This window comes from Hylobates moloch, unplaced genomic scaffold (genome assembly GCF_009828535.3).
Source record: "Hylobates moloch isolate HMO894 unplaced genomic scaffold, HMol_V3 SCAFFOLD_14, whole genome shotgun sequence".
NCBI lineage: Eukaryota > Metazoa > Chordata > Mammalia > Primates > Hylobatidae > Hylobates > Hylobates moloch.
In genome coordinates this window covers 81,593,042-81,619,380 of record NW_026652289.1, presented here as the reverse complement: position 1 = coordinate 81,619,380, position 26,339 = coordinate 81,593,042, and the positions used below count along the sequence as shown (strand labels likewise).

General features: G+C 43.0%; 1 protein-coding gene across 2 annotated transcripts in view; it reads left to right on the top strand.

The window, feature by feature from the left end:
• SCG5 (secretogranin V) overlaps positions 1 to 26,339 on the top strand; it is a 56,627-nt gene that overhangs the window by 13,694 nt on the left and 16,594 nt on the right. For both annotated transcript variants that reach the window (XM_032175871.2, XM_032175872.2), the window contains exon 3: positions 25,888 to 26,037. In XM_032175871.2, the coding sequence (XP_032031762.1) occupies positions 25,888 to 26,037 (150 nt within the window). The remainder of the gene's footprint in view (positions 1 to 25,887; positions 26,038 to 26,339) is intronic.

Sequence of the window (26,339 nt, the reverse complement as noted above, 5' to 3'; positions counted from 1 at the left end):
CCCTTTTCCCTTTTCCTCCCTTGTCCCTTATTCGGACCACCATGCCTTCAGTATGTTGTCCCCCCTTACAGTGGTGGGTGCCCCATTAGCAGCCTCAGGGTTTCTTTGTAGTGGGTGTAATTGGAGGGCAATGGAATCCCTCAGTGTATGGTATGTCCCCCAGATTCATATGTTGATGCCTAATCCCCACTGCAATAGTATTAAAAGATAGGGTCTTTGGGGGTGATTAGGCAATGAGGGCTTCACCCTTACAAATGGGATCCATGCCCTTATGAAAGAGGCCAGAGGGAGCTCGTTTGCCCTTTCCACCACGGGAGAACACAGTGAGAAGGAGCCACTATGAGGAACAGGCCCTCACCAGACACAGAATCTGCAGGCACTTTGATCTTGGACTTCCCAGCCCCCACAACTGTGAGCAATAAATTTCAGCTGTTTGCAAATCACTTGGTCTAAAGCATTTTTTTACAGCAGCCTGAATGGACCAAGACAGTGTGCCTTGACATCCCTAAATACTAGAGAGTTTTTAGGGAAACATAGCTTTATTTTTTTTGCCCCTCTGCCCCACAACTTTCTGTAGGATTCACATGGGGGTGTTGGACATGGAGACAAAGTTAAGCACTGGGAACCATAGGTTCTAAAAAATCCAATGAGACGATAATGTGAAGCTAAGAGTAAACACAGAAGTAGAAACACCCTCCCTCCCTCCCTCCTTCCCTCCCTTCTTCCTTCCTTCCTTCCTTCCTTCCTTCCTTCCTTCCTTCCTTCCTTTCCTTCCTTCCTTCCTTCCTTCCTTCCTTCCTTCCTTCCTTCCTTCCCTCCCTCCTTCCCTCCCTCCCTCCTTCCTTTTCTTTCTTTTCTTTCTTTTCTTCCCTTTCTTCCCTCTGTTGCCCAGGCTGGAGTACAGCCGGCTCGCCGCAGACTCCCTGCCTCCGGCTCCCATGATTCTCCTGCCTCGGCCTGCGGGCTACCTGGGATTGCGGCCGCACACCACCACCCCTCCCTGGTTTTTGTCCTTTGGCTAGAGGCGTGGTTTCGCCATGTTGCCCAGGCTGGTTTCCAGCTCCTGACCTCGAGTGGTCTGCCCGCCTCGGCCTCCCGAGGTGCTGGGACTGCAGACGGAGTCTCGCTCACTCGGTGCTGGGTGTTGCCTGGGCTGGAGTGCGGTGACATGGTCTTGGCTCGCTGCAGCCTCTGCCTCCCAGCTGCCTGCCTTGGCCTCCCAGGGTGCTGGGATTGCAGCCTCTGCCCCGCCGCCCCGTCAGGGAGGTGGAGAGCGTCTCTGCCTGGCCGCCTATCGTCTGGGATGTGAGGAGTGCCTCTGCCCGGCCGCCCCGTCTGGGAGGTGAGGAGTGCCTCTGCCCGGCCGCCACCCCGTCTAGGAAGTGAGGAGCGCCTCTGCCAGGCCGCCCATCGTCTGGGAAGTGAGGAGCGCCTCTGCCCGGCCGCCCCGTCTGGGAAGAAGTGAGGAGTGCCTCTGCCCGGCCGCCCCATCTGGGAAGTGAGGAGCGCCTCTGCCCGGCCACCCCGTCTGGGAAGAAGTGAGGAGGGCCTCTGCCCGGCCGCCCCGTCTAGGAAGAAGTGAGGAGCGCCTCTGCCCGGCCGCCCCGTCTGGGAAGAAGTGAGGAGTGCCTCTGCCCGGCCAGCCCATCTGGGAAGAAGTGAGGAGCGCCTCTGCCCGGCCGCCCCGTCTGGGATGTGGGGAGCGCCTCTGCCCAGCCGCCCCGTCTGGGAGGTCTACCACGGAGGCCAGACGCAATGTGGGGGCTGGACGTGGTGGCTCACGCCTGTAGTCCCAGCTCTCTGGGAGGCCAAGGCGGGTTGATCACTTGAGGCTAGGAGTTCGAGACCAGCCTGGCCAACATGGCGAAACGTGAAAAATACAACAGACCAACCAACCAACCAACCCAGCGACAACAAAACAGGTCTACCCTGGAGTCATATTCTAATTTTTTCTATTTTCCTCCCTTTCTGATCCTTTATCCCACTTTCTTTTTCTTCCTCTTCCTTCTCCTTCTTCTTTGTCAAATAGAGGATTGAGTTATTATTGATCCATACAAAGTCCCTCTCTCATTTATTTTCTTTAATTCCCACCCCCCATTTCTATTCCCCGTCTTCCCATGTGCAACCTTCCTAATATATTTGATATGCATCTTTTTGTTTGTATGTATTTTTAGAAAATGTTTATTGTTTTGTGTGCAGAAAAAAATTAATTAAAAAAAAAGAAATATAAAAAAAATCCCAACCTTTCCATTGACCACTAAGGCATTATTTATTGCCTGGTGCCTTGCGGTTAGCAAGCCAGACTCCTCTTTCCTTCAGTCTGAGCTTTCTCCTGGAGGTTTCTAAGTTCCTCATGCAAATAGGCTTCTGGCAGATGTCCTCCCAGACGTATCTGTCCAAAACTCAGAGTGTTCAAGCTGGGACCTTGTTTCATGTCATCTGGAAAAAGGGGGAGGCAACAGGAAGCATGCTGAGTCACCAGGGAAGCCACAATCAACAATTTCCCACAGGTAATTGACAAAGGGGATCAGGCACATGTAGGAAGTGGAATTGTGGTAACTAAATTTTATATATTTTATGGTTTGCAGAAATACTTTTCTATATTCTGTCTCATTTGATACAGCCTTTAAAAAGGTTAAAAATGTTTAACATTGCCCACAATCACACCGCTTAAGCTTTACGAGTTAAATGTCTTGTTGGCAGGACAGCTGTGTTAGTTTAAATGCATCTCCCCAACCAGCTGTCTTCTATCCTGGTAGACTAGTACAATCTTGTGATATTTAGCTGAGAAACTATAATGATGCTGGGAGTCGTGGTAAACCACATGTGGATTTGGGTGGATGGTGTTTCAGAGGCGTGCCGCTTCGGGAAGCAAATGTTCTGACAAACTGCCCTCTTGGAACCAATTGGCGCAAATACCTTGGGCACCACAGTTCGTAAAGAGAACTATTGAAGGCGGCTGGAAGGGTTTAGCAGACCACAGCTTCGCACCGCAAATATAACTGAGCGTGCACTTTTGACCATGGTGTGCTGTGTGATGTTAGTAGAGGAAGGGGCACTGGCGGTGGAGGCTGGGGGGACTGAGTTTGTACAGCATAGCAGGAACAGCACTGAGGCAGGATGCCCAGGGGTTCTAGTCCTAGCTCATACCAGCTGCGTGGCACTGAACAAGTCCCTTCAGTTCCGCAAAGTTTAGCTTCCCAATCTAAAAATGGAGATAAACTGTCCAATCCATCTCACAGGGTTGATAGGGCAGTCAAATTAAATAATATATATAAACGTATTTTGGAAAGTATAAAATGGTACACAGGTGCAAAGCATCATTCTCATGGTCCTTAATTCTTTCATCTTCCTATATATATATTTCCAGGTGTAAGTGGCTTTGGGATTGGAAGATAGTCATATCTTTCAATCTTAGGTTCCCTGTGTCCTTCACGTGGTCTCAGAAAACTGCCCCCAGTAGTTGCATGTTAAACTTTGCCAGAATCAGTTTCCCACCTGGCCTCAAGTGCTCTGCTCTGTATTGGTGTTGACCTTAGGTATGAGAAACATGTGACTCTAACGAGGATGGATGCTTTCTAAAAACTCATAAATAGCAACTTTTTCACACTGAAATTTGCTCTGTTCCATTCTTGCCCTTGTGACTTTACAGATGTTGTACTCTGCCATGAAATAGGTTATAGAAGCAGGTTTAAAGTGAAGGAGACTATGATTCAGCTGCCAAACCAAAAGTGAAACCTGTCCATGTGGATATAACAGATGTCAGAGGAAGAAATTGAAAGGCTTGCTCTCTGTGGTTTGAGAACACACTGTCCTCTTGTGGGCGTCTCTGGCAGCCCATGATCGGTACACTTCCTTGAACCAAATAGCCTATCAAAATATTACCTAATACATTTCTACTTTTATTTACTCAATGAGTAATTACTGAGTGCCTACTACATGCCAGGAACTGTGGCCTTGATATGTTTCAAAACCCATAAACATGCATCTAACTTATTTATATAGGATCTCCATCAGGCACTGTTTCTTTTAACCTTTCCAATGAAGGTTAAACTCTGACCAGAAAATCAGGGATGGAACAGAATTAGACTGCTTTTCCCCTTACTTTCCCACTCCCTTACAGCATGTTCCATTGGTACTTGAGTCTAGAGGCATCCAGAGGTGTAAGAATAACCAAACACAACAAAGACTAGGAGTAACGAAGTGTTTTCATGCAGTGCCTCACCCCAGTGAGGTGGGCTGGCTAAAAGGATGTGATACAAACTGATAACCAGAGAATGGCAAAGAGGAGTAGCTGGACCTGTCCGTCATCTCTTTTCATGACTGACAGCCCTTGTTTAAGGAATTTGAAGTCCAGGTGGGTGAAAGGGACATCAAACTTAAAAAGCACAGCTGCAACCTACTAGATAGAAGCTGAGAACCCTGTATGTGGATCAGACAGTCACTACTGGAGTTCAGGAGAGGGATAAGGCATTGGCCCCCAGAGAAGATGTCACAGATCAAACTTGAGCTAGACTTCCTTGAGGAGGGGTAGGATGTAGATGATAAAGATTCAGCTTTAGGCAGTAAGAAGTGAAAAGAAACATACTTTTTAACCGATGTGTGTCGAGTGGAGGGTGGTTATGGGGAAGGGAGGGTGGCAGGGAAGGCTAGATGCATTTAAGGCTGTCGCCAAGTTTTTCTGTGTAAAGAGCATCTGGGCACAGTGACACATGGTCTATATTACTCAGGGCCCTAAGCTCGCCTGGGGAGCTCCAGCCTCCCTTCTGCACCTTGCCCGCAGAATGTTCTGTAACACTTCTCTGTCCTTGCAGATATATAGGCTGCCCCAAATCTAGCAATACCCTCGATGGCGGCAGGGGTAGTAGCACTGGCATTGGATGGGACGGTGGGTTGGATATTTCCCTTTATATTGGTCAAATACATGCACAGATGGCACCAACACCACTGGGATCTCTGGAGATGAAGGTAGGTATTTCTTCAGTCATTCAGCACTTAACAACTGTCAGAGAGGGCCGGGCATGGTGGCTCATGCCCGTAATCCCAGCACTTTGGGAGGCCAAGGTGGGTGGATCACGAGGTCAGGAGATCGAGACCATCCTGGCTAACACGGTGAAACCCTGTCTCTACTAAAAATACAAAAAATTAGCTGGGTGTGGTGGTGGGCACCTGTAGTCCCAGCTACTTGGGAGACTGAGGCAGGAGAATGGCGTGAACCTGGGAGGCGGAGCTGGCAGTGAGCCGAGATCATGCCACTGCACTCCAGCCTGGGCAACAGAGCGAGACTCTGTCTCAAAAAAAAAACCAAAAAAACCCCCAAAAACTGTCAGATAATAGGAGAAATGTGCCTCCTGCACTCGCACTGCACCGCATGTGCTGGATCATCTGTGAAATTGATCTTTCCTCTGGGAGCTCCACCTTTTCCAGGTGATTGTTCACTTGGACATACTTGATTATAAGCTCCCAGAGTGTCAGACGTGGACCTCTCATGGCAAGTTAGACCATCCCAGGTGCCCAGTGGGTGGCAGTGCAGTGAGTGGCAGGAGGAAAAGTTTCCTGCTGGCTTTTGGTCTGACCAAGACAGAGTGATACTTATCCAGGGCCTAAAATGACCACAGCAATAGGCCTTGCCAAAAGGGATCTGTGGCAGGCTCCTGGCACTACTGGTCATTTCCCCCAGAGGCCTGTTCAAGTTTTTCTTTGCATGAGACAGAGATTATGGCTGAGGAAACAGCCAGGCCAGGAGGCTAGCCTGCCCTGCAGAAGCCCAGGGGACCTTCCTGATGCCATCTTTCTGGTACGACAGCTCAGCAGGCCTGTGTCAACAAGTGCTGCACGGTTTGGACAAGATGTGAGTGACTAACGTTTCCCTCCGGAGCAGCAGGAATGGATGGGCCTGCTGGGAAGAATCCCTTTGCTGTGAGCTACCTAAGACGCCTGGCTCCTGAATTGAACCAGCGGGTCCCTTCTCTGTATCTTGCTTGCTTTCCTTTAAAAAAAAATCCTCAGCAGATGATGGGAGGAACTATTTGCTGAGTTTGTCCAGACTCTGAATAGCCCTTTTTCACTGAAGTGTGCAAAAACATGGCAACAATGCAGGTGCTATGGTCTGAAAATGTTTGCAAAGGAAGGAGAGGAAAGAGCAGTTATTCTGACAGTAAATGATACATAATACTAATATTGGAAGGATTTTTTTTTTCCCTGTGTGGTCAGTGAATAGAATTTTTGGCAGTCGTCTATCATTTAACTAGGTCTGTATATAGCACACTGGAGCCTGGTAAGGACCTCTGGCTTTTTTTACAGTCAGAGTTTTGGTGCCTAGGGGTCTGGGCTGTGGACAGGCAAGATGTACCTGCAGGCAGGGAGTGATCAGCTTACTCTCAGCTTGCCAGATATGTGACTCTGACGAGAGAGTTATCAGTACCTACAGAGCTTGCTCCTGCAGCCTGCCTACCCACCCAGGCCATCTTCTGACACTGCCTCAATGTGTCCATGCTCCCAGGCAGGTCAGATCACCTCCCTCATTCGGTTTGGACATCAAGGAGACTGCGTGAATGACCATCAGTCTCTCTCCAGTCTACCCAAAGGTATCAGGTATCCAGCACTATTCTGATGGAGAAGCAGTAAGAATGAGCCTACCTTAGATCTATTAATAGAGCTCATTCAGCCGAGGAAAAAGATCCAACTAACCCAGATGACTGCATGAGCCTAGGTCATTCACATGTAGCTTTGGTGGGTAATGAGAGATGCACGCATGATACCCATGCTCCTGTTCTTTGGTGACCTGCACCCCTCTCAGGTGCTCTCCAGACTCAGCCCTTCTGACTGTAGGGCAGACCCCAAAAGGAGATGAGCTTTTCACCTTGATTACTCCTAGTACTTAAGACATTTGCCTTCATGAGTTTTTGGTAATCAATGTTGTACAGCCAGTAATTTAACTTTTTCATGGTATCAATCTGATATTAAAGCTCTAGAATCTGGGAAGAGCACAGCAAAGCTTACCTGACTGACTCCACAATTATATTTGGAATGGATAATTGAGATATAATTTAAAGGGTAGAATATATTCTTTCTATAACTGCAAAAGTTTGCTATAACTAGCAAAAGGAAATACAAAATTGAGTAGTAGTGTTGGAGGAGAAGGAAGCAAATATTTATTTTGTATCTACTATGTGCCAAACACTTTATATGTTGTATTTTGCCCTCAGAAATCATATGCAGATGATTCTATTTTACAAGGGAAAGTTGAGGTTTAGAGCAGGTGAGCAACATGCCAAGATGGAACAGAAGGGGCATAGAACCCAGATTCAAGTCAGAGCAGGGTTTACACCCTCGGCACCATTTACATGTGGGTCAGATAATTCTCTGTGGTGGAGGCTGCATCCCTGGCCTCTACCCACTAGATGCCAGTGGCATTTCCCCCATTCGTGACAACAGAAAATGTCTCCAGGCCAGGTGCAGTGGCTCATGCCTGTAATCCCAGCACTTTGGGAGGCCGAGGCGGGCGGATCACCTGAGGTCAGGAGTTCGAGACCAGCCTGACCAACAGGGAGAAACCCCGTCTCTACTAAAAATACAAAATTAGCCGGTTGTGGTGGCGCATGCCTGTAATCCCAGCTACTAAGGAGGCTGAGGCAGGAGAATCACTTGAACCCAGGAGGCAGAGGTTGCGGTGAGCCGAGATTGCACCATTGCACTCCAGCCTGGGCAACGAACGAAACTCTGTCTCAAAAAAAAAAAAAAAAAAGAGAAGAAAGAAAACATCTCCAGACATTGTCAGATGTCCTCTGAGGGTCAAAATCAGACCCCTGTGGAGACCCACGGCTCTAGCGGCTTTGTTTTTTCTGCCATCACACACTCGGAGGGAAATTGGGGGGTAACTTTAAGGATGCTATATGGATAACATGTTTCAGTATTTTTTCTTACGAAGATAATAAAAGCTGTTGTGGATCATTTAGAAAATAAAATAAAGATTGTTTATAATCGTACCACCTAGAGATACCCACTTTCTGCATTTGGCTATGTTTTTTTCTAGTCTGTTTTCTGTGCACACATAGATAGTTTTTAAAATCATACAGTAAATCTTTTATCTCTATTTTTATACTTAATATTATATCAAGAGCCTATCCATATATTAAAATCAATGTAATTATTTTTAGTAGTTGCATTATATTGTATTGTATGTTTATGCCTCAATTTATTCAAGCATTTTTCCAAATGGCCACTTGGAGTTTTTCCAGTTTATCCCATCATAAACCCAGCTTCAATGAACATATTTGTGCATAAACGTTTGTGTACAGTCTTGATAAATTCTCTGGGGTATATATTTCTATGAAAAGAATAATTGGGTCAAGCTCTGTACCTATTGTTTAGGCTGCATTTCCTACATACTGTCAGGTTGCTTTCTGTAAGTGTTGGCCTTATATGGCTGTGCTTTCTCTCTCACTCGTTTGTGGGTATCTTGTCTCACTTGTTAACTTTGAGTATTACCTTTTTAAAGTATTTTAATTTGATAGGCAAAAATGGCATCTCATTGTTTTATTTGTGTTTATTTGATGACCAATGAAACAGAACATCTCTTCCTATTATATAGCTATTTGCTTTTCTTAGTCTCTGAAATATTTGTTAATACGATGCATTGCTTCTTTATTAGATCTAATTTGTGTCTATCCACTTTAAGATTTGTTTCTTTCCATTTTCACATGTAGACCTAAAACTACAGTTCTTTAAGCTATTTAGCAGCAGTAGAGGAAGACTTGAGGCAAGTTTGGAGGAGAGATGAAAGGGAGTGCTTTTGTATAAATTGGAGATCACCTCAACTATAGAATTAACTGAGCCCTGAAATTGGAAGAAGAGGGAAGAATGGCGAGAGAGGAGGTAGTGCAGAGGTGTGCGGTCAGGATTTCCTGTAATGACCACCAGGTGGTGCCATCCGCCCGGGACGATTTGATGTCTCTGGTGCAGGAGAGCTGGAGAGCTGGGGAGAGTATTAATAAGGTGGTCACAAGCGAGGTGATTGGAGTGCCATTCATACATGTGGGATATTAGTTGGGCCTCTGTAATTAACCTGTCAATGATCATGAGTTGGTGCACGTGTGTTTGTGTGTAGAGCGGGGAAGAGAAGATTAGGGCTGTTAAAAAAAAAGAATATATATATAATATAGGTATATATAATATATATAATATGTTATATATATACACATATGCATACATACATACATATATAACATGTATTATATATGAATGGCAACTTTATTGAGATATAATTCACATACTATACAATTCAACAATTTAAAGTATACAATGTAATGGTTTTTAGTATATTCACATAGTACAATCAATTTTAGATTTTTTATTGCCCCAAAAGAAACTCCATTCCCCTTAGCCGTTCCCCCCATCTCTGCCTCCTTACTCCTTCCCTCAGTCTCCTTTCCCGAGACCCTAGAAACCACTACTCTACTTTCTATGTCTGTGAATTTGCCTCTTCTGGACATTTCATATAAATGGAATCATAGAATATGTGGTCTTTTGTGGCTGTCACTGCTTGTCCTAGCCAATGCTACACCAGCTTGACTTTGTGGCAGGAGGCATCAGGGTATCCAGATAGACTTACTGTTTTAAAAGAAACAGCATTTCCAGGCTGGCTCGGACAGAGAAAACTACCTAGAACAATACTTTTCCTACCTGGTGGATCATCAGAATTACCTGGGAAGCTTAAAATGAAAGATTCCTGGCCCCTAATTTCTCCAGGAATTCAAATATGGTAGTTCCAGGGAGTCTGAGCTGCTTGGGATTTTTTTCAGTGTCACCAGTGATTCTAATGATTGTCTAGCTGTAAGCAGTGGGACTCAAGTTTTGAACAGAGGCATGAGAAGAAAATGGCATTTCCCTGCAGATGGGCTGTACCAGCTGCAGCTTCAAGTCCAGTGCGTCTTGTGGGAAAGGAGCCACACCCTTGTCATTCGCCACATCTACACCGCAACGCTGGTTCATGTCAGACTATCATCTTTGACTCGGCATGACAACAGTGCATATTTGAAGGCCATCAAACCAATGATATTAGCCTTGTTTACTGTTCAGCTGGAAAATATCTCCCATTTTGTATAGTAAGAAGAGCACTGAATTTGAATTCTGAAGCTCACCAGAGTGTTCCACTGACTAGTCTCAGGGCTACTGTGAGCACCCAGTGAGAGTGGCCATGAGAGGTGACACACTGCACAAGTCAGGGCACTGGAATCATGGGACAAGATGGGACTTTAGAGAATGTCTTGTCCGCCTGCCTCATTTCATAGTAGAGAAAATGAGGCCCTGAGAGGTAAAGTTCTTCGCTGAAGGTCATACGCCAGCTATTAGTAGTGTAGCCAGCACCAGGGTGTCCTAGCCTTTGCCTCCTTCTGTTTCTCACTGTGCCCTCCTTCCCTACATTGCTCTCTTTTGGGATCTGAGGAATCATATTCAATCACCTTTCATTTTCAGAAATGAGGAAACTCAGGCCTCATTAGCTACAAAGCTAATTGATTTATATTTGCTTTGGATGACTAGGAGTTAAAATAATGACAGGTGAAAAATCCAAGATGGCATTTGTATACCGCTTTTAAGAGCAATCCACAACAGATTCAAGTTTTGTGAGGCCTGAAACTCATGCAATTTGAAAACTTTTTTCAAGAAAAGTAACACACAATTGCAAATGAAAAGTTAGGTTCCAGGCCTTGGAAGCTGTCTGCGCCTATGAGGGGCCCTCATTCCCTTCACTATAAATCCACCTCCAGGAACAATAATAAAGAGACCCCTACTCACGTGTGTGCTGCTAGGTTCTTCTGTTTGTATAAATAGCGTGTGTCCAGCTAAGTCACCTCCACTCTTATAAAATGGAGGCCATTCTGCCAACACGTATGTATTGAACGTCTCTTTATCTGTAAGGAATACTGAAGGGAACCAAGAAAGGAAAATAAGCTACCGTCTCTAACTCAGGAGATGAGGCACAAAGGCAGAAAGGAGGAATTCCCTCCCTGCTGTGGTCTGGGCCAGGGTGTCTATGGGAGCCCAGCCTCTAGGAGGTCTCCAGTTTTGGTCTCAGATAATCTTCCTCTCATAGTCATTCTTCTCCCTCTGCCTATCAAATGCAGATGTTGACATGAGTAAACCGTTTAGGGTTTTTGGATGAAAAACTTTGCAAGATTTACATGACATTTTTGGGGTTGTGCTTACCCAAAAAAGTCTCATATCTCACATCACTGCCTTGAAATGAATTAAAGATGCATTTATCCATCAGGGCCACATTCCCCTAAAATGCACCTAATAGCACTGAAACAATTAGGATAACATAGGGATCCTGAATAATCCATGCCTCTTGTCAAGAAATTTTTTTCTATTTTTATTTTTGTAAAACAGCTTCTTTATCCAGTTGTGTTTAGTTTATTTAAATGATCACATCAGCATTAGGTTCTGGTTTGGGGTGGGTTTTTTTTATTTGTTTGTTTAAGTCTCATTTCTGACACTTTCTGAAAGATACAACATGGAGATAGGCCAGGAGGGAAACTAGTTTTAGGGTGTTCTCATTACATTCATTTTATGTCATTTGTATTACTAGGTTTACATTACTGAATTCCTGTGGAGAAGAGGAGTCAGAGCTGTGAATAAGTCATAAGTCCCTATAGGTAAAATCAAGGACTATTTGTCTCTAATCAAAATTGCCCTTTCCATTGATAGGAGAAATGACTAGGCCTCCCTGTCATCCAGAGTTCATTTTGTTTTTCGTGGCAGTTTCACTGTCTTTGGGAATTGAGCTTTTTGAAATGTTAAAGCACGAGAAGCATGAACGCCTTGGCAGGATTTGCAGTATCTCCTTCGAGTGCAGGATGGAGGGCTCCAGAGCTGGCAATTTGAGGAATGGCTGGTGGCTTCTGATGTCACCTGCCACTCATGTGTCCCTCCCTGTATTGAATCATGGATCTCAAACATCCTCAAAAGCTCTTCCCTGGTAATTTCAAAACTCTGAACAAATCAATCCTAAGAAAAAATAAACAAACATGCAGAGGAGCAGAAGGATATTTAGGATATGGTTCTAATTAAAATTTTTAAGTTTTCCTTTTCAAAATCCTGTATGAGCTATTAAATAGGAAAAAACAAACTTCTGAGTAGGAAAGCAATAAAGGCCATTACCTTTAGAGATTTTGAATCTTATAATAAACAAATAGGTCTTCTTTTCCCTGAATGTTTCTTCTTATCAACACAAGGGAGTTGAGTGATGGCTACAGCTCTAAAATACTGAACATGGCTACCTACTGAATTCAGCTTACATATGTAGGGATATGTTACATAAGGTGCACATACATACTTTATTTCTATTAGCCTGTGAAACAGTGACCATGCCTGCTCTTATAAAGCTTCTAGTAAAGGAACTACAAAAGAAACACATCTACTGGGCACTCTCACACTGGCCTAGGTAGGTTGGAACCATCTGGATTCTTGCCTGTGGCATAGTTAACCTCGTGACTATCCAGTTTTCCAATTATCCGGGCCCATTTACCTCTGCTCCCACTCAGCGAGCCCTTTGGCTATTTCTCTGTTCATTGGCACCTAAAGTCAAGGAGAAAGAAACGAACATTTATTAAGTGCTATGTTTGTACCAGTTAATCTTCTCAATGAAGTATTATTATCACCCCTGTTTTACAGAGAAGGAAACTAATATTCAAAGAGGTAAGATAACTTGTTCAGGACCACATATGTTTTTAAGTATAGAGCTCATGCATCATAAAGTGACCACCCTAGCTAACATTTATTAAGCACAATATTTGCCAGAATTCTTACAAAAAGCCTTACAAGGACTATTTTATTTTATCCTCATACCAACGGCTTAAGGATGGTATTACTTAAGTATTCTTGTTTTACAGATGAGGTCATACAGCTAGGGTGATGAAGCCAATATTCAAACTTAAGCATCTGGATTGCAGGCATTTGATCGCCATGTCTAGCCTCCTCTATACACCTGCTCTGACTGATTTGGTATTCACCACGCCCATGAGGCTACTGAACACCTGAAATATGGCTGGCTGGAGTTGTGATGTGCTCTAAGTATAAACCACACACCCTATTTGGAAGACAGTATGCAAAAAAGAATATAAAAAGTCTCATTGGCAATTGTTTATATCAATTACATGTTGAAATGATAATTTGGATATATTGGGATAAAAAATTAATTATTAAATTTAATTTCACTATTTCTTTTTACTTTTTGAAGTGAGAAGACTAGACAATTTAAAATTACAAATGTAGTTCATATTCTATTTCTATAGAACAGCACTGCTATATACTATTTTAAAATAATATATAAAGGGGACTAGAACTGACTCAGGCCAACATTATTTTTCATCAGTAGTTCTAGTTAAAAATTTGGTTGGAAGTGGGTGGATGGGAAAGTTGAAGCCCATTTTTAAACATAAGTTTGGTGTTTTTATGAATTTGAGTTACATGTGCTTTCTTCACCCCTTTTACCATGTGTGGGTAAGAGACTTGCCATTTTTAAGAATCAAAAGAATTCTGTGGGGTGTATTTCCAGTGTCTGTGTGTAGTGCTGCAGCTGTCTGAGCGTATCGCCAGAGGCACCTCTTTTGGACTTTAAGGCACAAATTGCTCACCACTGTCCACACAGCTTTGTGGCCGCCTTTGAGTCTATCTCTTTTAACATAACATTGGGTTCTGGCTCCAGGTATGGTTCCTGGCACAAAGTTGATAATAAAGTAGTGAATACTGTTTTGTTTAGTTTGTTGTAGTTTTATTCTTTTTTTTTTTTTTTTTTTGAGACAGAGTCTCACTCTGTCGCCCAGGCTGGAGTGCAGTGGCACAATCTCGGCTCACTGCAGCCTCCACCTCCTGGGTTCAAGTGATTCTCTTGCTTCAGCCTTTCGAGTAACTGGAACTACAGGCACACACCAGCATGCCTGGATAATTTTTTTTGTATTTTTATTACAGATGGGGTTTCACCATGTTGGCCAGACTGGTCTCAAACTCCTGACCTCAAGTGATACGCCCCCTTCGGCCTCCCAAACTTCTGGGATTATAGGCATGAGCCACTGGGCCCGCTTTATTCTTAATACCTATTGCCAGACAGAGGTTACATGGATATAAAAGAGAGAAACTGGGAATATTTGTATGAGATGGGAAACCACACACCAGGAAAGCATTACCAAAGGGTTGTAGAGGATTTAGTCTGAGCACCGCCCCTCTCCAACACACACACCACATGCCTTCTCCTCTCGAGGCTAGAATCAACCCTCACCCCACCACCAGCTGCCAAAAAAATAGTAATAGCTGCTGGGAACTCAGAAACAGAAAAGAATTTTCTACGAGATTACTGTCTAAAAGGAATGTTTATTTTAGCCATTTATAAAGAACACTTAGGATTTACAGCAGCTTAGGATAGCGAAAAAGAAGTAGGGGAATGGTAACTGATGCAGGTACGAATTTGTAAGGCCAAGTGAGAATCACGTTCTTTGTCATGGCCCAAAAGGCCTTGTCAGACCCAAATGGAGTCTCCTCGTTTTAGTCTACAGACATATGGAGGGAAGTGACATGATGGAATAATTACATTCCCAAGCCGTTTACCCCCAATCTGTGCTAGGGCCACTCCCCTGGCCAGTGCGGAAGCGGGTCAGCTGGTGGAAGGAGCTCTGAATGGGCACAGCGCTGCCAGGCCCTGCCACTCCCACCTCATCCCATCCAGAATGGGCCCAACACAGTTCCTGCTAACCCTTATCCACACCTCCTCAACCATACAGATGGGGTTGCAGGTCCCCAGTGACCTGCTTCCTCTGTGAAGCCCAGGCTGACTGGAAGGTGACCCTCAACAGAAACTATCAGAGAGCTTTGGGTCTGGGGCGGAGGGTCACCTCCACTATCACGGTGTCTTGGTGTTAATGTCATGTGTTGGCTCAGCCATTCATTGCTTCTCTCTTCCCTATGCTCCGCAGATCTCTTTTACTCGTTTCTTTCATGTAGGAAGCTATCTCCTTGGATGCTGGGTCACTAATTATAAACTTCCTATGCATTTATCTGGCTCTGGTTTGGTCCCTAATGTCTTTATTTCTGCCTGCAGGATTGTCATTGCCATTGCCCCTTTTCCTTACCTGGGAACCTGACATACTCCGCTTATCCCTTGAGCTGGCACACCAGGGGGCCTGGAATTCCTGTTGGTGAAGTCACTACTTTAAGAGAATTATCCCAGAAATCCTCTAAGTTGCAAATCATACAGGAGCAGAGTACCACATGTTAATTAGCACTCATTATCATGTTAGTAGAGAAGCTTACCCAAAGGAGTGATACATAGGACCTGCTATGTCATTGAGAACAGAGAGGTGGGGCTCAGGTTCTGGACAAATGATGTCATAAGTAAGCATAGTTTCAGAAAGGAAGATGAAGTGGGAGCTTTAGATAATCGGAGGCGGTAGGCCTGTATATGGAACCAGGTGCTAGAGAGCCGAAGTCCGTATTTTTACTTGTTCACAGTTTTGTGTCCATATCCTCACCGAATCCCAACCACGACCACAGTTCTATATCCCGTTATTTTTTCAATAATAACTGATACCTCAACTTAAGCTCCACTCTGACCCTCAGCTAAGCCATATAATTTCAGCAAAAATTATAAAATAAAGTTTTTAAAGGACAAACATGAGCCTTAACCTTAGTATAAAGACATGCTTAGCCTTCATACAAATTGCCAAGTTAAGACTTCATTTCAGACAGCAAATAAAAGTTATATGAAGGAGCTAAAAGTGCTATTGCAAATTGCCTATTTGAAACGGCTTTTTCAAAACCTGCTACATTCACACCTCTCCTAAAAATGCTTCATTTCCAAATTATTTTATTCTGGGGTTTTGCGTGTATGTGTTAGAGGGGGTGGGGTTTGTGGTGACTACAGAAAAATTAGTTAAATTCATAGGATAAAATTTGAACTTTTGCAAATGAGTAAACAGCCAAAACAAACACCACTTCAGAAAAAAAAAACAAAAACACGTTTTCTCCTTTTGAAAAGCAAGCAATGCTTAAGCAATATACCTTAAAAGTGAACTAAAAAGCTTTTCTAAAATAAACAACTCTGCTTGTGATCCTAAATTGGGACCACATGTAGATGTGAAAGCTACAAATGCAGTGCACTCAGAATTTGCGTCTCTGCCTTCACTGTTTGCGTGCCTCTGAGTAGATGATGATAATGTTGGCTTTGGTCCCCAAGGAGCCTGAGTATTTTAGATCCTAGTATGAGGGGGGAAAGCAGAAGAAGAAAGAGAAGGAATGAAAACAAATGCCTTTCAAGACAAAATATCCAAATGGGTTTCATTTTGCTTATCTGCCAACAGGCTCAACCCAAATTAGATCTCTCCTACAAGGACAGGATAGTGCCAGCTGGGGTGTCTGCCCTTGCCGGCTATGTGGGGCAGTCCCTGTGAGAGACCAGGCTCGAATTCAGAGCAGAAGGATCACCCTAGCAAACTGCCAGGGCCAGCCCTCTGCCCTGAAGCAAGTCAATGAATAAGCCAATTCAGCACAGATAGAATCATTCCTTTGTTTTTCTCGATTACCAAATGCTGTGTGCTTTGGGGTCACTTGTCGTGTGAGTTTAGAGAATGTGGATATTGCAACATAAACCCTCACCATTCTAAACAGCTTAAACTAAATTCTGTTCCTAGGGAGGAGAGCTGAGGTGATAATATCCATCTCTAAGTATAAACGATCGTGTGTTCATTTTCTCATTATGGGAGTCAAATTTCTCTTCTCCGCTAGTGCTCATGGTCTCTTCCACCAGACACAAACATCAGATGTGTGTTTATGTGGACATATTTTGTCCCCTATTATTGAAGAGCAAGCTCCTTGGGAGAAGGGATTATGCTGCCTGGATTTGTAACTTTGTTAGGCAAAGCATGACTTTATTTAGTTTTGAATTGATGAGGAGGCACCGATGTTAGTAAAAAGCTCAAATGTCCTGAGCCCTGTTGCTCAATACCTCAAACACAGGACCATGATCACCACAATGAAAAATATGCAGGATCATTAATTTCGGCTCTGTTAATTGTGCTATCAGGAAATGTTGACTAGATAGGAAAAGCAGCTAACATTCACGGAGTGCTTATTACATACCAGGTACTGAGGTAAGCATTTTACATACAGTATCCGATTTGTATCCTCCCACAAGCATGTTATCCCCAGGTTAAAAGGGGAGAAATTGGTGTCCAGTGAGATTGGGAGGTTATGAGAATCCCATAGTGTGTGGCAGAATGTGGACTTGAACTCAGGGCCCTAACAACAGGAAGCTATAAAAGCCTCTTTGTATAAAAAGTGCTCTCATTTCTGTAGGTCCCCAGTAAATGAAAATAGTTGCTTTTCTTAAATAGGTTTGAATGTTGGGACCCTCATTTCTCACCAGGGGTCAAGGCCAAAAGGTCTTAATACATAGAGTGAATTTTGCGAAAGGATGTGTGGAAATGACTCCGTTCTTTTCTTTCATCTCACTTCAATTACTTGGGATGCAGGAAGCAGAAACTGGGAGTCAGACATCTAAAATGTGAAGTTCCACCCTCATGTTGGCCATTTCTTTCAGCCTCCTTTCCCCATTCCTAGGGGCCAATCTGTTTGTCCCTCTCCTGCTGTTTCTCCTTGCCTCTGTCTTCTTCTTTCCTGTGGAGACACTAACGTGTGGTGGAACTGCCTGATTGCTTACTGAGAAGGAGAAACCAAGCGCAGATTGTACAGAAGCTGACTGATGAACCCTCTGGTTGTGGACAAGTGATTGTGCTTTTTATAAAATTGTGTATGTGTTTGCCTCAAGTTGTGAAAAAAAAAAAAAACTTTTGGGGCAAGTTGGACCTTAGGAAGGAGATTTCTGGGTCTCGGGGCTTCTCTTAGCCCCCAGTGCCTGGTGCCTGCGGCCGGTGTCGCCTCAGGGAGTCCCAGGCTGTTCTGTGGCCTCCAGAAGGAGCCACCCCGCCCCTTCCTCGCCCCACTCCGCTTTGCCTTCCCTTAGCCTGGGGAGCCTTGCCGCCTCTCCACCTTCTCTCCTGGTCTCCTCGGGCTCTCTCGCGCTGGCACCTTCAGCTCTGTCAGAGTCTGAGGGGAAACCAAAGGAGGCCAGGCGGTGTCTGGAGTGCCCCATCCGACTGCTTCAGGCTCCCAGACCGCTGACAAAAGGAAAACTGGTCCGTCGCTTTCTGAATGATGTATCGAGACCGCAGTGTATTTTTAGCAACTGCTGTTTGTGGTAACATAAGTGAAAACTGCTGGACCCGTTCCCTTCAGCTGAATGGCTGGTATTCAGGGGAGTGTGCCCACTCCCTGCCAGACGCTCCTCACAGAACTCCCTTTTTACGAGATGGGCGACTGGCTCCCTGGCACCAGGCTGCCCCACCACAATTCTCCTTTATTGCCCAGCGCCGGTGCCCAATTGCGTGAGTCCCCAGGGCTGCAGGCAGCATGAGGGGTGCGAATGGGACGACGCTGGCTGCGGGCTTGTCAGGGTGTTCCCCAGTTGTGTGGCAGAGTCTGGAGGGCAGGGGTTGTCCGGATGTTCCAAACCTCCGGCGTGAGGTGGGCACTCAGGTGCGAAGGAACCATGGTGGTGAGGCCGACAGGTGGCGTCGCATCTCAGAGCCATTTTGCCGGGGCCTGGCTCTGCAGTAGTCACTGACACTGGAGATCCCCCGAGTGACCTGGAAACTATGCGAGACCCCAGTTACCCCGACAGGTCATTCTACTAACTGTGGCTGTGGAGCTCCAGCTCATCTTTGGAAGACGGAAACGCACTGGAAAGGGTATGAATAGACGCAGAAGGCCTCTTGGGGGCTCTCCCAGTGCCACTGCAGAGTGGACACAGGACTGGAATCCAAAATAGCACCAACTTGCAGAGTGGCTTTAGGCAAGAAACCTTTCCCCAGGTCTCACTTTCTCATTTAGAATGATGAATAGTGATTCTTGTCCTACTGACCTCACTAGGACGTTTTTAATAAGGATGAAAGCACTTTGAAATTGTTGAAACTATAACATTACAAAAAAAAAAAAAAAGAGAGAGTGGCGAAGTAACGCAGTTCCCATTTATGTTCTTAATTTCTGACCAACCTTAACTTCCATCAAAACTGCCTCCACTAGCCCCAGCCAGGAGAGCCCTTGCATCGTGGTGGGACGTCATCAGGCTCTGCAAAGGACATCACTTATACTATGAGAACTCACGTTCAAGGGAGGTGTTTACCTCTAATTCCCACAGAATTAGTGTAAGTGAGAAATGGGGCAGCAGGAGCCTTTCCTTGCAAAGTGTGAGCAAGTGCCTCTGTGGAGTAAAACTTTAAGTAAAAGGACTGCAACGGCAGTGACAGCCCCTTTATCTGAAACTGCAGACTTTTAAGAAGGTTCTTAGCAGCCACACCGATGTCACAAATTCCATAAAGCAAGATCACCTAGGCACTCTCTTGGAGCTAATTTTATCTCATTTTATATATAATTCTAATAAGCTTGGCTCTCTCATTTTCTAGCCCCTTGTTGCTGAAAATGTGGCTCATGGACCAGCAGCATCTGCACTATCTGGGAGCTTGTGAGGAATGCAGAATCTCAGGCCCCACTCTTCACCTTGAATCAGAATCCACATTTGGATAAGATCCCCTTGTGCGTGTGTGTGTGTGTGTGTGTGTGTGTGTGTGTGTGTTGTGCGGGGGAGGGTAAAATTAGAAGAGACTTGCAGGGCCTAGGTGCACTCTCAATTTGTTGTATTTCATTATGGAAAGGATTTGGGATGACTAGAATTAATAACTTAGAAGGAGTGAGGTGACAAAGAACATTAAAAACTATTGCATCTGGGACCATTTAATATAGGTTTTTTTTTTTTTTTTTTTTTTTTTGAGACGGAGTCTCACTTTGCCACCCAGGCTGGAGTGCAGTGGCATGATCTCAGTTCACTGCAACCTCCACCCCCCAAGTTCAAGTGATTCTCCTGCCTCAGCCTCCCGAGTAGTTGGGATTACAGGCGCCTGCCTGTAATTGTATTTTTAGTAGAGATGGGGTTTCACCATCTTGGCCAGGCTGGTCTTGAACTCCTAACCTTGTGATCCACCTGCCTCCACCTCCCAAAGTGCTGGAATTATAGGCGTAAGCCACCGTGCCCGGCCCATTTAATATAGTTTTATATCCAAATGCCCTTTAATACTCTGAGAATACACTGTTACAACACTGTATAGTCATTGATATTCCCAGTAATAGTCCCAAATTATCAAGAACAGGCAAAGTCATATTCTCCTGCTGTTTAAAGTATTTACCTAATATTCATAGTGGAAAATTCTCCTTTAAAATGGTTAAATAAATCTTGATCTTAAACCGACGCTTCAGTGATCTGAATACTACATGAAACAGCACATTCTCTCTAAAGAGATAAGTGAGATGGTACTATAATCAGAAACCTCAGTTAATTCAGATTTTGTTTTTTATGCACAACATTTTGGAGAGTCGAATTATATCACGATAAAATGTGATAACATAGATTTACTCTAAAATTAAACAATGAAAAAAAACCCTACCAGTGCAACAAAAAGGCCATGACTGTTCAGAGCCAAGTAAAACTTTGGGGGTCAGAAGATATTTAATTTTCATATTTCTGTTTACTAGGTACTAACAACTGATCTTCAAAATCATAGAGACAGGAAAATGGATTTGAAACCCAAGGGAGTTTTTAAGTAACTAGAGAAGTTAGTGCCCTGTTCTGGACAAGCGATCATTGGAGTTGTTAGACTCCAGCTGCTTGTCCTTGGGAGTGCTGTTGGGGGCTCTGTTGACACCGAACAAGACCGTGAGTGGCAAAGCTTGGAGCTGAGGTTGATCAGATCTCCAAGGCCAGGGAGAGACTGAAACCAACCAGGTCAACTTCCCAACTGAATTGCCAACCTCAAAGGGATACGTACCGAAGGGAGAATTGGAGGCACATAGCAGAGGGTGAGAATGCAGAGAAGAGCAGGATGCGGTCAAAAGATTGGCAGATTTTTATGGAGGGTTCCAGCACAGGCCAAGAAAGAGATTTAAGAGTTCTGACTCAAATAAGACCAACTCTCCTTCTTTCTCACTCCCTTGACAATTACATCTGAGTGCAACTTTATTGCCATGGCAATACAAAGAAAGTCTACCAATGATTTGATATCTAGAGCTTAGAAATAAACAGCTGCATGGTACCAATTTTATTATATAAAGCAAAGTTTATATAAACGCAACTGGGCTTAAAACTCATTTGGCAAGAATTAAATATTTTCCATTTATTCTAGAGACATTTGTAGAGTGCCGTGGCTGTGGTGGAAACATAAATAAAACATCTTCACAGGACAGGATTAATTAATTGCCTGAAATAATTTCAAAGCTGTAAGTGAAAGATCCTATCTTTATTGATGGTATTCTTTTCTCAAATCAGATTTTGAAACCTCACAAGCTTTTGACTCATCTCTCTCCTGTGCACTGCTAGAAATCTTATTTAACTCATGTTGCAGCCACCCTAATTCCAATCCTTATCACTTCACTCCTGAGTTTCAGCAACACTCTTAGAGCAGAACTTCTTAATTTCTCTCCAACCTAGCTTTGTACAATAGTCTGTTCTCTATACCACCGTCTATTGTCTATACTATAATACATTATGTTGGGAATGTATCTTATTATGTACTACTGGCTTATTGTGTTAGTCATGGGTAACCAACTAGAATGAAGAACGAACTAGAGAACAAGAACTATGTCTTTCACATTTATGTCTTCTATAGCACCTAACAATTATTGCTACACAGTATGTTGCTACAGGAAGTCTTCCATGACCTAGATCTGGGCTAGATACTTCTCCTCTACACAACTGTGACACACTGCCGTATCCTGGTTACATTATCGGTGCATTACAACTGGCTGTATTATGTTTGTTTCTTTTTGTTTCTCTATGAACTATGAGAGCAGAGCCTACATTTATCTGATTCATCATTGACCCTCTAGTACCTAGCCCAGGTTTTGATTATATATTATGTGCTCAATACATATTTTTAGATTAAGTTATTTGTTGTTGGTTCGTGCAGTAAGACAGTTAAGGGGGCTGGGATGAATAGACCAAATGGCATCCATAGCATCATATTATTTTGTTTGACTTGGCTTCAGGTACAATAGATCAATATAACCTAAATAGTATAATGAACCAGATAACTGGCATTTGGCCCTTTGCAACTGTATAATGTTAAAATTATTATATTTTCTATACCTGTTTAATTGTCTATAAAATTCTAGCTCCTGGAGTGCAAAGGACAGCATTTTTTACTTCTGCATATCTCCCTCAGTTCCTACCTCAGTGAGTGTTTCTTGATCTGACATCATTAAATGCAGTTTAAAAAGAGTCTGTGTTCTAATCTATCTGCCTAGTGCTAAACATCTGTTGCTTCCTAACAAGTGCTGCATTCATTTTAATGGCACTGGTGCACAGAGGTAAACAGAGCCTTGGCAGGCCTTCCATAAGGGAAACTGTTTGCTTCCTTCATTAATTACTAATGGAGCATTAAGACACGCATTCTGCCTTGAGCCAAGTTGGATAATTCCTGGCACTTAATGCTAGGGTGCTTTCAAAAGTTGAGACATGTATTGACACACCAGAGAACCTGCCCTATAGCAAGCACAGTGGTGTCTATAATGCCAACATTATATAAAGCTTCAAATATATCAATACCAAGTGTACTATGTCTAACCTTTGCATCTATTGGGTTAATGGAATCATATGTATCCCTACACTAGCTGTGAAGGTAGCTATCACAAATGAACTGGATGAATCATCAGAAAGATACAGAAAGGTTAAAAATAAAAGGATAATCAAAGATTTACCAATTAAACACAAATCAACAGAGTGAGAGTGGCAAGCTAATAGAACTATAAATCAACATCTGATTTATCAGTTTATATTTAGCAGCCAATTACCAACACAGTTAAAATGAAACATTTATACCCTTGGATAAGCTAACTAGCACAGCATCAAAATGATAAAAACAGTAAGAAATAAGAGAATGACAGTCACTTATTGTTAGTAGTAGATTTTAACATATAGCCATCAGATTATGATAGACTAAAATATGAATATGGATATAAAAAGAATATAATTAAAATATTGATAAATTGGCTATATTTAGATGTTTATGGGTTATATAAAATACCTTATGATACATATTCACATGGAAAATTTACAAAAATAATATGGTAGTTTACAAAAGAAATACCATTTTTTTTAATGCAGATATTTTACACTTTCTCTCATTACAAAGCAGTGACCTAGATCTGGGCTAGATACTTCTCATCCTTCTCATTACAAAGCAATGAGATATAATAGAAATGTAAACAAAACAAACAACCAGTTGATGTTGCCTGAATGTGGGGGCTAGAAGAATCAGCAGAGGTAAGATTGTCCTTTTAAGGTTAAACTTTAATCAAGACAGCACACAAAGACAGAGTGATGCAATGTCGCTTCAGAGAGAAAATATGATCCCCAGGACACTGAGATCTAGTCATGATTCTACTGAATATATTAACATTTCCAAGGGGAGAAAAAAGTGTGAATCCAGCGAAGAGCTGGTTCAGCCAAAACAACAAAGGCAAGTGCTAGTGTTCATCCAGGGACAAGGGAGCCTCATTCAACTAGACTTAACTAATCCAGCCTGTGGCAGGATCCTCCTTCATGAGAAGATGGAAGCATGGTGTTGTTTTTGCCTGATTTTGCTCAAATTTCATTCACACCAAGGCACCTTTTGATTGTAAACCAGCCGGTCCTGTATTGGTCTGCGTACACCATGATTGTGCATTAGGGGAACTGTGAGTGTGGGGCTCCTATGTCCTCATGGAGTTGGTAAGTATGAAATCCTTCTAAGAAATGATCTGCTGTGGTCCTGGAAAAGGAAGCTTCATGAGCCTTATAGGATGTTAAGGCTACAAGAAAAGAAAGTCCAGAAATTAACATGCATTGGTATGTTAACTTGGTAACTTGGTAAAACAAATATTGGAGTATAAGTTGTTCTTATTCACTGCTGTGTTTTGGTGCTCAGAGTAGGTTTTGGTATGTATGAGACACTTAAGTATTTGTTAGAGACATGAAACAAGTAGGAAAGGACAGAATTACTTAGCAAATGCTGGTGGGATAATTGGTTAACGGTTTTACATAGACTAAAATAAATAACATGGATTAAAGAGTTAACTACAAATAGAAAATTAAAAGAATGATCCAAATGTCAGTAGTACTTCTGAAGGGGCAACGATTTTGTGCATTTAGAAGAGTAAGAAGAAATCACAAAGGAGAATCAAAATGACAAATCTGACTACATAATATTAAAAACGTATGTTAGCAGAATACTATAATAGTAACCAGAATTCAAAGTCAGACAACATGGGAAAATATTTTCAGAAAATGCAACAGCCAAAGGCCTTGTATCTTTATTATGTAAAATGTTCATACAAATTGATAAGAAAAACATTGAAATTCCAAGAGCATAAACAAACAGCTCACATAAAAGAAATTAAAATTAGTAAACATGTGGGAAGACATTTGACCAAGCTGGTAATCAAAGACATTCAAAATAGTAATTTTAAAAAATTTGAATTAGCAAAGAAAATATAAAAATTAATTTTCATAAAACCCAATGCTGGTGAGAATGTTGCAAAAGTCGTATTTCACATTTTGCTGGTGATGGCTTATAAATTGGCACCTCCTTTTCGGAAAACAGTTTGGCGATACAATATCAAGAGTCATTAAAATGTTTTATAGCCTTTGACCCAGTAATCTGACTTCTGGGAATCTCTCCTGAGGAAAATTAATCCAAAATATGGAAAACATTAAACGTCTAAAATGAATTGGGAAACACTAAATGTCTCACAATAGGGGAGTGGTTAATATGTTGTAGTACAGCCATTGGACTAAAAACTACATAGCCATTTACAATTACAGGAATAGAGACCATGCAGCCAAATGGAAAGATGCTTGTGCTTTAATATTAAGTAAACATGAATATATACTTAGGATAAAAAGACACGTAGCAACAATTGGAGTAAGTACACCAAATTTTAAGTGGTTGAGCTAAAATAGCAGGATAACAGTGACCTTATCTTTTTTCATAATGTGCTTTCAGCCTGTGTATCTGGATGGCAATTGCCTTCCTTTCTTGCCCCAAGTCCTGCCCAAGCTCCACGCCCAGATTCCAGAGCCCTAGCCATCTGTGCTGATGCCACTCAGTTTCCAGCTTTTCCAAGAAGCCCTCCCATCCCATCAGCCAAATGGAACTCTCCCTTTCCCATGCTCTTTTTTTGTTTTTTTTTTTGAGACAGAGTTTTGCTCTGTCGCTCAGGCTGGAGTGCAGTGGCATGATCTTGGCCCACTGCAACCTCCACTTCTTGGTTCAAGTGATTCTCCTGCCTCAGCCTCTTGAGTAGCTGGGATTACAGGCAACTGCCACCATGCCCGGCTAGTTTTTAAATTTTTTTTTTTTTTTTTTAGTAGAGCCAGGGTTTCATTATGTTGGCCAGGTTGGTCTTGCACTTCTGACCTCAGGTGATTCGCCTACCTCGGCTTTCCAAAGTGCTACAATGACAGGCATGAGCCACCAGGCCTGGCCCCTTTCCCATGCTCTCGTGATGCTGTATTAAGATTTCTTTTACAGGATAATATACAATTTGCCCTGTATGGAAATAATATGTGTACAGTATGTGTCTGTTTCTGCAACTAAATTTCTAAACCTCTAGAGGGCAAGAACCATTTCATTTATTTTTCTCTCCTCACAGCAGAAGGCATAGGGCTTTTCCTGTGTGATATACCTGAATAAATATTAGTTGAAATTAATTGAATTGCACTGCAATGAACTACTTCTGATTCCCTCACAGGTGGAGCTCATGAAGGACTTCAGCATTTGGGTCCTTTTGGCAACATCCCCAACATCGTCGCAGAGTTGACTGGAGACAACATTCCTAAGGACTTTAGTGAGGACCAGGGGTACCCAGACCCTCCAAATCCCTGTCCTGTTGGAAAAACAGGTAACGGACATGCCCTTGGGTTCCCATGGGAAGTTGGGGCTTTGGAAGGAAAACAGAAATTCTAACATCAGCTACAAATATTCCCAGAAATTGTTATTTCCATTCTGATGAGCCCCTGTGTATTTGTAAGTAGATGGGAAGGGGAAATTTATTCTAGAATTTTTGTGTGAGCTCTGTGTTCAGACACACCCACATAGGATTTTCCCTTGCCAAGGCTTTACTTTCTTTCTGTGTCTCCCCTTCTTTGGGAATTGATGCACTTTTCTGCACTTGCTACTCTTTTTTTTTTTTTTTTTTTTTTT